Here is a 14,698-nt window from a genome sequence, read left to right on the forward strand (position 1 = left end):
AAAGTAATGGTAAACCCAGGGAAAGACGAGTAAGCAGCTCCAAGATCATGCCTGTTTTAGCGAGTTTTCATGCACGAATATGGTTTCCCCCTACAGAAAAACAAAGGGCAGTAAATCCCTGTGGTCCTAATGCTACCTCATTCTCCAGCCGTGGGCAAACTACGGCCCGCGGGCCGGATCCGGCCCGTTCGGCTGTTCTATCCGGCCCGCGGAGCCGAAAGAGCAGAGGGTTCTCTTGCTCTCCCCTCCGCTCCTTTACTTTGAATTTATATTAGTTCACACAAACACTCCATCCATGCTTTTGTTCCGGCCCTCCGGTCCAGTTTAAGAACCCATTGGGCCCTTGAGTCAAAAAGTTTGCCCACCCCTGTTAGCCCCTCTCTTCCTAGGACCTCCACTCCCCGTGAGGCTATCGCCAGCCCATCCCTGGGGGCCAACCTGCTACTGCTTTTCCAGGTTTAGCGGCAATGTCTCCCTGAATGGGTTTCTAGGATCTGCAGAGAAATTGAGCAAAGGTTGATGGATCCTAGTCTAAAGAGCAGCAAGTATCTCTGCTTCCCCAACATTCCCATCTGGTTACGAAAGAAGCCAGAGAGAGTCCACATAACCTAGGTGTGGTTTTCTAAAAGCTACTTTTTCTCTTTTACAAAATGGAAAATATGCTGCTTGTTTTAGAAAATACTCCACTCATTTTCTCTCCTCTACAATTACTAGGTCCCACTTTAATTGGGTTGGAATGTAGAGCACCCACACAGGCTGATGGTTAAATGCTATTTTCGGGTGCCCTGGTCTGCAATTCACCAGTTGCAAAGCAGGGTCAACTTTTCCTTTCTATGAAGATGTTTAGTGGCCCTCTCCCATCCCTTTAACTATCCAAGAACTGTATATAGATTCTCTATGGTGATAAGAAGCAAACTCAAATTGGAAATCTGCTCAAAATTGGGAATACAACTTGGTCCCTGAATATCTCCATGTCTATTTACCACTTTCCTTTCCTGAATTTTTATGTTTTCTGTGCATACTTCCCCCAACACACACACACACACACACACACACACCCTTTCTTTCAACCTCCTCCCTGCCCCCACCTCCCCAGGCCCAATTCAGTTGTCATTGCTTCACAGTCAAATTTCCATCAAATTCTAGAGCCAGTGCTGAATACCTTATCTAAACAGGGCCCCCAATTTCTTTGTTTCTGCCTTGTTTATTTCCTTCCTAATGTTCACTATAATAAGTCACTTTTATTTGCCTACTTGTTTATTGGCTCTTTCCAGCTCCAGAAGGGCTGGAACCATGCCTCCATTGTTCACTGCTGGACCCAGCACAATGAGTAGGACAGGAGGCAACCAATAAAGAGACTGCCACTGTTTATCAGTTTGTTTTCCTGGACCCTTTAGGCAGTACTTGGGAGGCTCTTCTGAATAACCAAATTCAAGACCCCTGCTGCCGTGGTTCGGATATTTAAAAACACTTATAAATCACTGAGGAGTTTGTTAAAGATGTGCACTCCCAGCCAGGAATCACCCCTGAGACTTGGATTCTGTGGTGTGGGGCAGGGTCATTTAGGTGCAGGAAGTCCAAGGTCTGCACTTTTGAGAAATATTTTGCTAATCCCTAGGGCCTTGACCCACTCGAAATATTGCCTTGCTTGCCTGCTTAGCTCCATCTTTCCCAGGGACAATAGCATTTCCCTGACCCTCAGCTCTCTGACATCCTCATTTGCCTCCTGCCTCAATCTCTCTTTAGGAGCTGGAGTTCCTTATGTCCCAGCATGCTTTGCAGCCAATTCTAACTGAAGGATGTCACACCTGGCTCAGCCCATCCCAGTTTTCTCTGCGTGGGATGGTTCTGTAATATCCAAAGGAGAAACTCAATGTAAAAGAACAACTATCACTTCAAGTAGCCTCTGTTGATAAGAAGATCCAGGTCCTAATGTAGTGCCAGCAGCACTTACACAAAAACAATACCACCACAACACACTATAACCAAAACCAAATGATTTCAACCCGGGAAGGGGGATTCCTGTGCTTAGCTCTACCTCATCGTGCTATCCTCATTTTGTTCGCTTTATTAAATAAGCAGAATGTTTGAGAGAAAATAATAGTTTTGTGAACTCAAAACTATTTAATTCGGGACTTTGAGTTTCTAAATAAGACCTTGATTTTCTAAGAGTAGAATGTGTCCCATTTCAACTCATAGAATGGGCTTTAACATGTTAAGCGCCCAGCCTTTTTTGTCTTCCGGACGGAAAGTATAGTGCAGGGGTCTTCAAACTTTTTAAACAGGGGGCCAGTTCACTGTCCCTCAGACCGTTGGAGGGCCGGACTATAGTTTAAAAAAAAAAAAACTATGAACAAATTCCTATGCGCACTGCGGGCCCGGGACAAGTCGGCTGCTAAGCAGGACAGGCAGTGGCACCTGGTGGGCCAGATAAATGTCCTCGGCGGGTTGCATGTGGCCCGCGGGCCGTAGTTTGAGGACTCCTGGTCAGTCACTGGTGACTGACTGGGTGCTTAATGTGTTGTTTCTCTTTGGAGTTTTAGTACTTAAACTATCTAAAAGCACAGGTATTAAGATGGACAAACCCCTAACAAATCATTTTTTTCCAGAACATCAATTATACCTAGAGGCTAAGTGCACTAATCTAGTCTGTGTTGTAGCGCATATAATTATTATTTGTGGCTACTTAAGTTCCAATTTTTCTTAGCCCTGAATATTATTCTGCTTAAAAACTACATTTAATAAAATGTTTGTACATTACTAGTAGACGGTCCACTGGGGCTTTGAATCCCAACTCTACCATTGGCTCATTTTGTGTTGATATGGGGAAAACCATCCAAGTATGCTGGCCTGTAGGCCCTTTATTTTCTCTCATGAGACTACTGTTAAGTTCTAAAATTGAATGGATATTAGAAGTTAATAACCATCCCACTGGAAAATGAAATAAAGTACCTACCTATGCCTCTAAAGATGGAAGGCCACACTGGAAAGCATCAGCCAGTCTCTCAAATACTAATATTTTTGTTAGAAAGCAAGAAAATTAAGCTTTTGTTTGCCTAAAAATCTGAGTGTTATAGCTCTAAGAAAACCAGCAGTGTCCTAAAAAGGGTAAGAGATACCAACACAAAAAAGGCCAGGCTCTGGGATATGAGCTGATGTGTGTCATTCACTATAAATCCCTGAAAAGCAAGGATGACAAGTTTAATTCTTCTACTGCAGTCCACACACACCTCACCCCAGCACCAAACCTGGAGTTGGGTACATAGTTGCTTCTCTGTAAATAATGTTGAAAAAAAAATTACTCCTTAGGAAAAAAATATTCAAAAAATCAGTTTTCAGGCAAAATTTTGGTCTTATGACCAGTAGAAATATTTTTTAAAAGCTGGCAGGGGTTGGGAGTGCAGAATCCTATATAATAAAAGCCTAATATGCTAAGTGTCCGGTTGGCTGGTCATCCGCTCAACCAATCAAAGCATAATATGCTAATGATATGCTAAGGCCACTCAACCGCTTGCTATGACATGCACTGACCACCAGGGGGCAGATGCTCTGACCGGTAGGTTAGCTTGCTGCTGGGGTCCAGCCAATCGGGACTGAGTGGACAGGCCAGACACGCCCTGGAGCCCTCCCATGGTCCCTCCCAAGGTCCCTCCCCAGCTGGCCAAATTCCCACATCCCTTCCCAGCCTTGATCGTGAACCAGTGGGGTCCCTCAGCCTGGCCTGTGCCTTCTCACAATCCAGGACCCCTCAGGGGATGTCAGAGAGCCGGTTTCGACCCAATCCTGCTCAATGCAGGAGCTGCCCCCTGGTGGTCAGTGCGCTCCCACAGGGGGAGCACTGCTCAGCCAGAAGCCGGGCTCATGGCTGGCGAGTGCAGTGGCAGTGGTGGGAGCCTCTCCTGCCTCCGTGGCAATGCTAAGGGGAAGCAGGCCTAAGCTGTCAGTTGGACATCCCCCGAGGGTTCCTGGACTGCCAGAGGGTGCAGGCCAGGCTGAGGGGACCCCCCGCCCCTGCCCCGCCACGAGTGCATGAATTTCATGCACCAGGCCTCTAGTATATTACAAAAGCTGTCAGCTTTCTATTTTGCCAAGTGACAACATGTGGGAAAATAAATTTAAAACACCTCCATTTCATTACACAATGATATTTTAAAGAACAATCTCTAAAGAGTTTTTAGTAGACATTAGCTTCATGGAAAACTCACTACATGGTTCTTTTCTCCTTTAACTACAACACAGGCTGACTCTTGGGAGCCACTGAACTAGACACAGCTGCTTCCAGCCTTCCATGATGGGGGCAGAAAATTAGTAGCATGAAGAAAATTAAATTAAAGAATAGGGTGAAGAAGATTAAATGACAGAGTGAGAGACAAGGAAAAGGATTGAGATGCCATACAAGAAAGAGCAGAGGCCAACAGGACAAAGCTACAGTGGAGTGTGGGACCCAGAGAAGGCTGGTAGGCAAAGGCAAACACAGGTGGGTCAGCATTGGTTAAGTCTTGCCACCACTTCTCTGTCCAGCCCAACCCCTCTCAAGTTTCTCCAAGTCAATTCTCAGACAAGGAAAAATATGGGCAGCTACTGGCATGGCTTGTGCCTTTTCTGCCAGCACCACTCTAAGGATTCCCTGGACAATGAGACCTAGAGACCTGACTCCCCTGGAAATAAGAAGCCAGACTAGATAGTTGCCTCTGAATGCTGGGCCAGAATAAACAAGGCCTGGAAACAGCTCACAGTTTCTTTGCTGTGCAGTTCATTCAATTGGAAATTAAAACTAGGGTTCACACCATCACCATATTGGCCAAGGGATGTCCTCACGAACAGTGACAAGAAAACTTGGCTTAAACTAAATGAATCATAGGACACCATTTCAGCTTCCAGCTGAGTAAGAAATATTAGTAGGGAAGCAAGGTCACATTATCTCAGCTCAGAAAACCACACCAGAAAAAATGCCAAATGGCATCCTGCAGTGGTCCAGCAGACAGGAACATTACCTTGGATATTTTGTTTCCAGAGACCAGTATTATGCAGCCCAGCATTCATTCATCCACCTTCTGATAACAGCACTCCCAGAACCCAAATGGGAAGTGTGGTCTACATCTAGCCAATCTAGCCAAACCCCAAGGTCATGATGACTGGTTCAAAAAAGGGCTACATTCCCCAAGCCAGAAAAATGAGACCCATCTATGGAACTTTTCAAAGATAGAAAGAAGGACTTCCACTGTATAGCAGGCAGAATCCTAAAGATATCCCCCAAGATACCTATACCCAGGTATTAAATCAAACATTAGTAGGTGCTGCCATGAAGGGATTTTGCAGAAATAATTGAAGCTCTAACTCAACTGACCAAGGATACAGAGATAATTTGGGTGGGCCTGACCCAATCAGGTAAACCCTTTAAAAGCAGAGAGTTCCTTCCAGTTGGTGGAAACTAGACAGCATCTGAGAGATTCAGAGCACAGGAGGATTTAGTGTTGCTGGCCCAAAGGCGAAACGATCCATGTGAGAAAGAATACGGGCAATCACTAGAAGCTGAGAGATGCCTCCAGCTGATGACCAACAAGGAAATAGGGATCACACTCCTACAACTTCAAGGAAATACATTCAGGCAACAACCTGAATGGGCTCGAACATGAATTCTTCTCCCAACCTCCAGATTGCAGCCAATGCCTTAATTTCAGTCTTGTGCAACCTTGAACAAAGACTCCAATGGAGTCTGCCCAGGTTTATGATCTATATTACTGTGAACTGATAAATGGGTGCTTGTAGCTTCTAAACTTTTTTGGTAATTTGTTACAGTGATAGAAAAACTAATACACACTGGAATTACCAGCTGTAAGAATAATGTGTCCCTAGAGAGAGGTTGACCTAAAGATAAAGTCCATATAGGGAGGCAGAGTCAAGAGATGGCATCTATACAAGTCTTTAATCCCTGTATCTAGCCATGCATGGAGCCTATTCCAATCCTAACATTTCAGCTGTGTGAATCAACAATATCCTGTCATTTATTAAAGCCAGGGAAAAAACGAATCCTCAATCAATCCTAAACTAAAGCCCAACCATATAGCCTGGGTTTGCATTTCAATAGAAAAATACAGCTGCCTAGTCCAGTGGTCGGCAAACTCATTAGTCAACAGAGCCAAATATCAACAGTACAACGATTGAAATTTCTTTTGAAAGCCAAATTTTTTAAACTTAAACTTCTTCTAACGCCACTTCTTCAAAATAGACTTGCCCAGGCCATGGTATTTTGTGGAAGAGCCACACTCAAGGGGCCAAAGAGCCGCATGTGGCTCGTGAGCCGCAGTTTGCCGACCACGGGCCTAGTCTATAGAAATAATACCTTTCAGCATACTCAGGACTATCAAAGGACTAAAAAGCTCTTGCTGGACCTTTTATTTTCAAAAAATAAATAAATAAATAAATAATACAATTTTGAGGGAGAAACAGATTCTTTAACCAAATAGCAAGTATCATCTTGAAATGTGATATGGCCTGATGCCAAAATAGATGCTAAAACCATGCCTGGTAATAAAAAGACCATCAAATCCTTCACATGGAGACACACATAGACACATGCATATAGGCTCAAAGGGGGGGCACCAGAAATATGTAAATTTGTCTATTTTTAATAAAATTAAATTTTAAAGGATTCTTCATAAACTTTAAAGAGGAAGATATTAAGGCTAATGTTGAGCTATTTTGACCAGCATATTTCAAAAAATAAGGGGTAACAGTAGCATGTGAAGGTAAGTAAATTTTTCATATTGATTTTTGGTAAATAATCTCTTTCATAGCCACCTAAATAAAAACAGATGTCCCCTTCATAGTATAAGAACCATGATGAAAAATTAAAGGTTTAACTTGTTATTGATGTTAGGTCATTATTGAGCATTTGTTGGTTTAACTGGTTACCAAGGGAAATGGTGTTTCTATGCCAACTTTTCTCTTGAAGGAGCAATGGAACTAGAATTTTTTCCAACTTCAGCAACCATTTCCTTTTCCTACTCCCCACCTCACAGAGTTAGAAAGGTGGTAGCAGGGTGGGAAGGATGGGTTAGCATCACCCTTTTGACCCTCACTGCTAAGTCCATCAATTTCTTCTCCCCTATAAAAGGCAATGTCTTCTTCTCCAATTCCATGACCTGGATGCATATGATGCAGTGACTTCCATTTAGGTTGGTTTCTTCCTCTCCATCAGTGGCCCTTTCTACATTCAGTTACTTCAACATCAGACTGATAAACATGCTAATATCTGGCCCCATAATTCCTCAGTCCCTTCAATTATAACACCAATTCCACTTAATTATGGCTGGCCATTTCAGCAGGTTGACATAAACTTCCAGGATCTCAAACCTTCTAAGAACAACCTCTATCCATTCTCTCTCTTCCTCTCAACCCTGAAAGTAAACTTATTCTATCCTCTTAATTATGGTAAAGTTCTAGATTTCTCTGTTCTAATGATTAAGCATTCCACTTAGAGTCTTTGTTAGTGAGAACCATACATCTCCATAGTTTGATTCTGGGGGCACGCACACACACACACACACACACACACACACATCCCACCCAAAAGTATTTCCCTCAATTATCCCTTAACACTTAGCTACTTTGAAATCCTCACATTAGAGCTATAAGGCTTATTCTGAGCAAAAGACTGGTGTGGCTTTTGTTCATTTTCCCATTACAAAGTTGAGTATCTGCTTCATTGTGCTTGACATACCTCTCTTAGATAAACTTATTAAGCCATTGCAAACTTTTTTTTATATTATTTATAAACTGACTCCTTAGGCCTAGAGAGGATAAACTGTAGATTGGTCTATGTCAGCATAAGACAGTTTCATAGCCAGCAAGCCTCAAAAGGAAAGGAAAGAAGAAATCTATAGAAGGGCAACCAAAACCAAATTTGTCTTTTAGGGCCAGTTGCCTTGTGGCTGACCTTACCTCTAGGATCATTAAAATTCCAGGTAAAATGTGAATGGAAACAAACTCTTATTCACACAACAGAAATTTTCTTTATACGAAGGTTAAGTGCAGAATACCTTCAAAATATCTATCAGTTAAGAAAATAAAATATATTTCCTGAGCACAGAAGTCATGGACATTTTTTTAAGGTGCCCATTTCCTTCTGTAGGATGATGACATAAGAGTTGGGCAAGTATAATGGCAGAACTAGACAGAAGGTCCAAATTGATCCAAAGCTTCAGTGTCTGTTCCTTAGGAGGGCTCTACTATTTCAGGCCCTCAATCAGCTTCAATTCTTCACTTAGGATCACATAGGCCCTCGCTCTCGCTCTCTCTCTCTCTCTCTCTCTCTCTCTCTCTCTCTCTCTCAAGACTGATAAGTATGTCAAGCACATGTGTCACTTTTATAGTACTATTTAGTATTCACTCCCCCCAAAATGGCCTCAGTGGCTGCCCTTGAGGAGGCCTTACCCCAGAGTAACCATGGGGAAACTCACCTCATTCCATCCCTGATGGAAACCTATGACTAAATTCTATAAGCACTGGGAAATGGGGGTGGGGGGATCAATAAGTGTGCAAACTGAAAGGTCTCCTAGAGTTAACCCAATTCAAAACTTCCTGCCCCAATTTTACAAGTGAAAAACTAAAAGGAGCTGATAATGGTGCTTTATGAAATGGAGTCTGGGAGGTGGAAAAAGTACTCTGAGACAAGATTTCTCAGGATATGGAAGATCCATTAATTTTCTTTATACATCTGTTATTTTTCTTACTTGGAACTGAAACTAGGAATGGGATCTATTAGGATTTGGAAAGAGAAAACAATTTTCTTTCTTTTATTTTGTCCTTCAATAACTTTTTGATCTATCAAATGCTTATCAATTACATGGACTTGGGGAAATAACTAAAACCAAGGATTAAGGTGGATGAGACATTGACAGATCTCAAGTCTAGAATATTTTTCATTCAGGATCTAGGAGACACCACAAATAAAATCTCCTGATACCTCACAAAGGCAGAGTCTGACAGCTCAGGTCAATGGCAGTTTTTCAGAAACATACTCCTATAACATAGTCCCAGAGATACCAAAACTCATCAAATAGAGACACAAGTTCTATTAAGGTACCCAAGGTCAAAAACTGGGAGCTTGAGACTAGTCGAAGAAACAGGAGACTGGCAGAAATCAAATCTATACACAAGCCAAGTGAAAACAAGAAGTGAGTTTTTTAGTTCACTGGGAAAATATGGGGGTCACAGACAAAGTCAGATGCTTATATGTAGATATGCCACACCATGTATCAATGTTACTGGGTATAGGAGAACTTGGGGTTAAGTACCAGCTCTGGAACCAAACTGAGCTGAGCTCTATCTATTGTTCAGAAGGTAGAACTGAAATACAGAGTGAAATTTTGGGAAAATATAAAGCACATATGTAGGATTTCAAATCATTATTATTTAGGGTCTGGAAAATATTTTGGGACCATGCTTCATGAGAGGCTCAAGAAACTCTTTTGGCTTTAGACTTGCAAGTTGGAGTGGAGAAGGAGAGCAAATATGGCACTGGTGGGTTCCTTTTAGAGAAATGGAAATCAGGGGGTGGGGGTAAAGAAATAAAAGGAATAAAGAACAATGAAGAGAGCTAACATAAAAAATAATTCTACCTTACATTTCCATTTAGAGATGGAAGGAATACTCCAATAAAAAGTTAGCCGTGCAAAGAGACCAAAAAACAGTTAATGAAAAAAAACAAAACAAAACTACAATCAGTAACAACTGATTATAATTGTCAAAAATTGGAAACAACCATACAAGGGGCTACAGCAAGGAGAATAAAAACTAAAAGTACATGCCAAATACTTATAATTCTCACAAACATAATACTTAGTAAATGAAACCAGACACAAAAGAGTACGCAGAGTCTGTTTCTAAAAAGCTCAAAAATAAACAAAACAAATCTATGTCAGTGGGAAGAGCAGTTATCCTGATAGGAGAGTAGTGAATGGAAGGAACTACAAAGGGCTGTCTGGGATGCTAATATGTTCTATTTCTTGACCTAGGGACTTGTTACATACTTTGTGAGAATTCATCCAGCTGTGACTTACAGTATACACACTTCTATGTCTTTTCTATTTCCATTAAAAATATTAAAGCAGTGTTTCCCACCTGTATCCTATAGGACTTGGATGCCTAAAAAAATGTTATTATGGGGTACTTTCATAAAAGAGTGGTTTCCGTAAGTTTGGGAAATAGTGGGAAAGATGCAGTTAAATACATTTCTACTGTATAGGAGGTCTCCGTCAGTAAGTCTGAACACATGGTCTGGACCCACTCATGATGCCTTCTACAAGCTTTCCTCCTGCCCCCAAATTTCAGCCACAACAGAAACTTCATGAAAGGATGAGGGCCTGCACACACAATTTACCCCAATTGGAACAAAGCCACTCTGAGCACACACTCACTGTTATTGATCTGTCTGGATCAGCATCACCCCTTTTTCATGGAAGAATGCACATTTAAAACATGGCACTGACTGCTCCTTTGGCTACATGTCTCCACTTAGCATTCTGGCACCCATGGAATGCCAGAGCAATGAGCTGGCACATACCATGTAACTTGCAAGTACAATAGTGAAGCAATACAGAAAAGCCTATTTTCAAATAGAGCTTTTTGCAGTTATCAAGTAATTTCATGAGTTTCCAGCTCACAAACCAGTTTCTCCCAAATATTGGAAACCTATCACAAGTTGACTCTTACAACCACCTCATTTTTCTAGTCATTTGTGTCAAAGCAAGTCATCATTTCTTTACAACCAGCACTTTGCTTGTTCACAGTGGGGCAAAAAGCTGTGTTCACTGATTGAGATTCTTGCCTCTTTTTCTCTTAAATTCTTTTCCACTCTTGCTACCATGAATGAGATTGTGAAATGTGAAGGCTGTCTCCAGGCACAAAGAAATAGCAAGCAGTGTTCTGTATTGTTATCTTTAGGAGATTTCCACAACTTTAGTAATTTATTTAACTTTATTCAATCAGGCAGCTGGTTTATCTTTAGCTATTCATTTCAGCCAAGTTCTATAGTTTAAAAATATCACCTAAAGTCAGTTCTTTTTCCCTTTTTGAAAGGGGAAGAGAGATGCATCTTCAAATGACAAATGAAAAATTGGCCTAAAGCCCATCATTTCTCTTCCTGGCATCTATCTGAACATCAAGTCTTTTCATTATTTTTGTTATGATCCTAATCAGATATACCATCCACTGCTCCTTAATTATACAATGAGGACAAGAATAACTAGGCAGTATTACACACCAATGTCATAAGCCAAGGCATTCATAACAGAGATCCCACTTTTATTATATTGATTTCCAACAGAAGAATTAAATTATACATTTCAAAGAAAATCTAGAACAAGCTTATTAACACTGTGATGTCCAGTTCGGTGGGAAACCATTTGGATTGGAAAAGATGGCTTCATTGTCTCAAAACACACTAAGGCCGTGTTGCCAGCACCACACTGACTCATGTTCCATGGATAAATAGCAAGCATGATTATATTTAAGACTGCAAAAGCTGTTAGAATAAAGGGAGAGATGAAATCAAATTAAGAGAAAAATTTTACAAATGTAACTGTCAGAGCCATAGCTATCCAATCCTGAAGCAAAGTTGAAAAGAGTGTAATGAAATGACTGCTGGACTTGGTTCAGGTCCAAGACATAGTGAGCAGCCTGCAAATAATATTTTAAATGTGATGTGTCTGCTCCAGAGCAAGGAAAAACATTACCCAAAGGACAAAGGAAACAAGTTCGCTTAAGAGAAAAAATACTTAAAAGTTTTTCATCAGAGAGAATTCCTAGGTCTAGGAAAAAGAGTAATAGCTTTCAAAATTGGCTAATTCATGTTTCTGCAACCAACAATGATTGCACCTACCTCATTTAAGTCCCGCCGAGTTTCAAAAGCATCCTTTGGCAAAATGGCAGCCCTCTGGTCTATTCTATAAAATACAAAGAAGAATTATTTCAATGTAAAAGAAACCTTTCAACAGGGCACTTTCAAAGCTGGCGGCTACAGATCTGACTATACCCCTGTTAGACACCTTCAGTGGTACTCCACTGCCCATAGAAAAAATTCCAGACTCCTTATAATGGTCTGCAACACATTACAGTGTTTGAATCCTGCCAGCCTCCCTGGCTCCACCTCCTATCATGCTCATCCTTGTCCCCTACACTCCAGCCTCTCTGGCCTTCTGTTTCTTTAACACATAATGCTGGTTCCCTGTCCAAACCTTCAACCTTGCTGTCCCAGAAGGCTCTTCCCCCAGATCTTCACAGAGGGACTCTTCTCAGCATGTAATGTGATTTGATACAGTTGTTACAAAATGACACATTTGTTCACTGAAAACAGCTTTTGGAAATTTTGGCCTCTCAACTATCACGATAAATGTATAGCAATTGCTGGGTAATATGGTGAAGCTGGCTTTTGCCACTAGAGTTAACAATAGAAGAAAAAAAACTTTAAACAGGCAAATCCACTCTATTGTTTTTGTGGGGTGTGTTTTTTGTTTGTTTTTTAGTTTTAAAATAAAAAGAACAAACTTCACAACTGGTAGATACTCAACTCCAACTCATGATTCATCAAATGCTATGGTCCAATGGCATCTATTACATAAGATTCAACTTTTTCTGCAGCATTTTGCAGACTATTATATAATAACCTTAGTAAATGACAGTTATTATCCATATTAAAAAGCCTGCTATCTTAATGAATAAAAAATTTACTCGGTGTTCAGTCATTTATAAAAAGATTTATTTGGGGACATGATTATTTACAGCTGTTGTTGTTCTGCCTGAAGAAAGCATACATGTCCTCTAAATGATTTCTAAAAGTCAGGATGCACATTTAGAAATGCCACAAGCCTCACTTTGAAACAGCCTTAAGAATGCAGAGTTCTTTCAGTCCACGGGCATTGCTAACTGTGCAAACAATTTATTTCTAATGAGAAAGGTAAAGAGATGGTCAAACAAAATTGTAAAGGTCATGCTGATGTCTCCCATGTCTGCACAAGCCAGTACATCCCTCCTGAGTGTGGTAGAAGGCTAAGGGTCCCAAACAGAAGCTCGGGACAGAGTTCAAGTGAGAAAAGTGAGGACGTAAGGAAGAAGACCACTGGCACACCCATCCTATGCCCATCAAGTCTCTGAGCCACAAACACAATGATTTCAGGGCTTCAGAAAATACAAAGTAGCCCTTTCCTGATAAATGGGGGAAACCCTCCTGGGGATAGGAATTAACTTATTCTACCCTATAATATCTAAAACGCTGCATGGCTCATAATTTCTTTGTAATTTACAGTGGTTCTCAAATTGAGTTTCTATAAATTATGGTAGCACCAGAAAAATGGAAGTGTTGTTCTTTAATGGAAACAATATTTATATTTTTTAAATATATTTTTATTGATTTCAGAGAGGAAGGGAGAGGGAGAGAGAGATGGAAACATCAATGATGAGAACCATCAATCAGCTGTCTCCTGCACGCCCCAAGCGGGGGATGAAGCCCGCAACCTGGGCATATGCCCTGACCAGGAATCGAATGGTGACTTCCTGGTTCATAGGTTGATGCTCGGCCACTGAGTCATGCTGGCTGGGCAATATTTATGTTTTCAAGCAGAAATTTCTCTAGGTCTTTGGTGCCAAAAGATGGTAAAATAAATGCATAAGTAGTGAACATTAATGGGAGAAAGCAGATATAGACTTGGTTTAAAAATATAGTATGGCCTGGCCAGAGTGGTTCAGTTAGTTTTGCATCATCCTGTGCAATGAAAGGTTGCCGGTTTGATTCCTGATCAAGGCACATACTTGGGTTGCTGGTAACCGATCGATGTTTCTCTATCTCAGATCAATGTTTTTTCTCTCACTCTCTATCTCTATTTCTCTCCCTTCCCCTCTCTAAGCATGTCCTTGGATGAAGATTAAAAATAAATAAAATTAAAATATAATATGTATTGTTGAGATGCACAGAATAGCCTACAAGTAATATACTCACATGATCTTCCAAAAAAACTACTCAAGATCAAGTTTGAGAATTGTGGTCTAAGGATAAAAGGTGCTTTAATTTATTAATCATTGAAGTATCTCCTGTGTGCCTGGTACATTGTTGAGGAGATAATAATCGGTAAGCTGCTTTTATGCCTTTAGGAGTCTTACAATTAGTGGAATCGTAAGCAGAGCACAAAACTAACATTCAGCCTTGATGCTATTTCAGTGAATCAGGGATCAGCACATAGGAGCTGGTGTTTCAATGGTGGAGAGAAACTGAGGAGGTAGAGACAGATCAGAGATACATTTCCAAAGATAAAATAATCAAGAGATCCTGGGTATGGATTCAAACCATGAATACAAGAAATTGAGTAATTAAAATTATTCCAAAGTCTTGAGCCTGTGTGACAAGAAAAATGACATGTGGTTTTTCTAATGGAGATACAAAAGTATGTAATTTTGTTGAGGAGCAGGCATAAAGACAGGTAATTCATGAGTTTAGATTTAGATATTCAAAGCTTGAGGTGAGGCTAAAATAGGGAATTGAAAATACCTAACCAAGGCTCACCCTAGAATGGGGCGCTCTACAGTGTGTTCAGCAGAGTGAGAGTGGTGACCGTCACAGCGGCGAGCAATTATTCTACATCCGTTTTTCCCTATTGTGTGGCCAGAGCTCAGCATCGTGACTGCCACGTAGTCTTTCGCATGG

General features: G+C 41.0%; 1 protein-coding gene across 7 annotated transcripts in view; it reads right to left on the reverse strand.

Annotated features, from left to right (window-relative positions):
• FAM13C (family with sequence similarity 13 member C) overlaps positions 1–14,698 on the reverse strand; it is a 131,868-nt gene that overhangs the window by 43,334 nt on the left and 73,836 nt on the right. For all 7 annotated transcript variants that reach the window (XM_080688600.1, XM_080688599.1, XM_080688596.1 and 4 more), the window contains one exon: positions 11,885–11,948. In XM_080688600.1, coding sequence (XP_080544726.1) covers positions 11,885–11,948 — 64 coding nt within the window. The remainder of the gene's footprint in view (positions 1–11,884; positions 11,949–14,698) is intronic.

The sequence above is a fragment of the Plecotus auritus genome, assembly GCF_963455305.1.
Source record: "Plecotus auritus genome assembly, chromosome: 9".
NCBI classification, from domain to species: Eukaryota; Metazoa; Chordata; class Mammalia; order Chiroptera; family Vespertilionidae; genus Plecotus; species Plecotus auritus.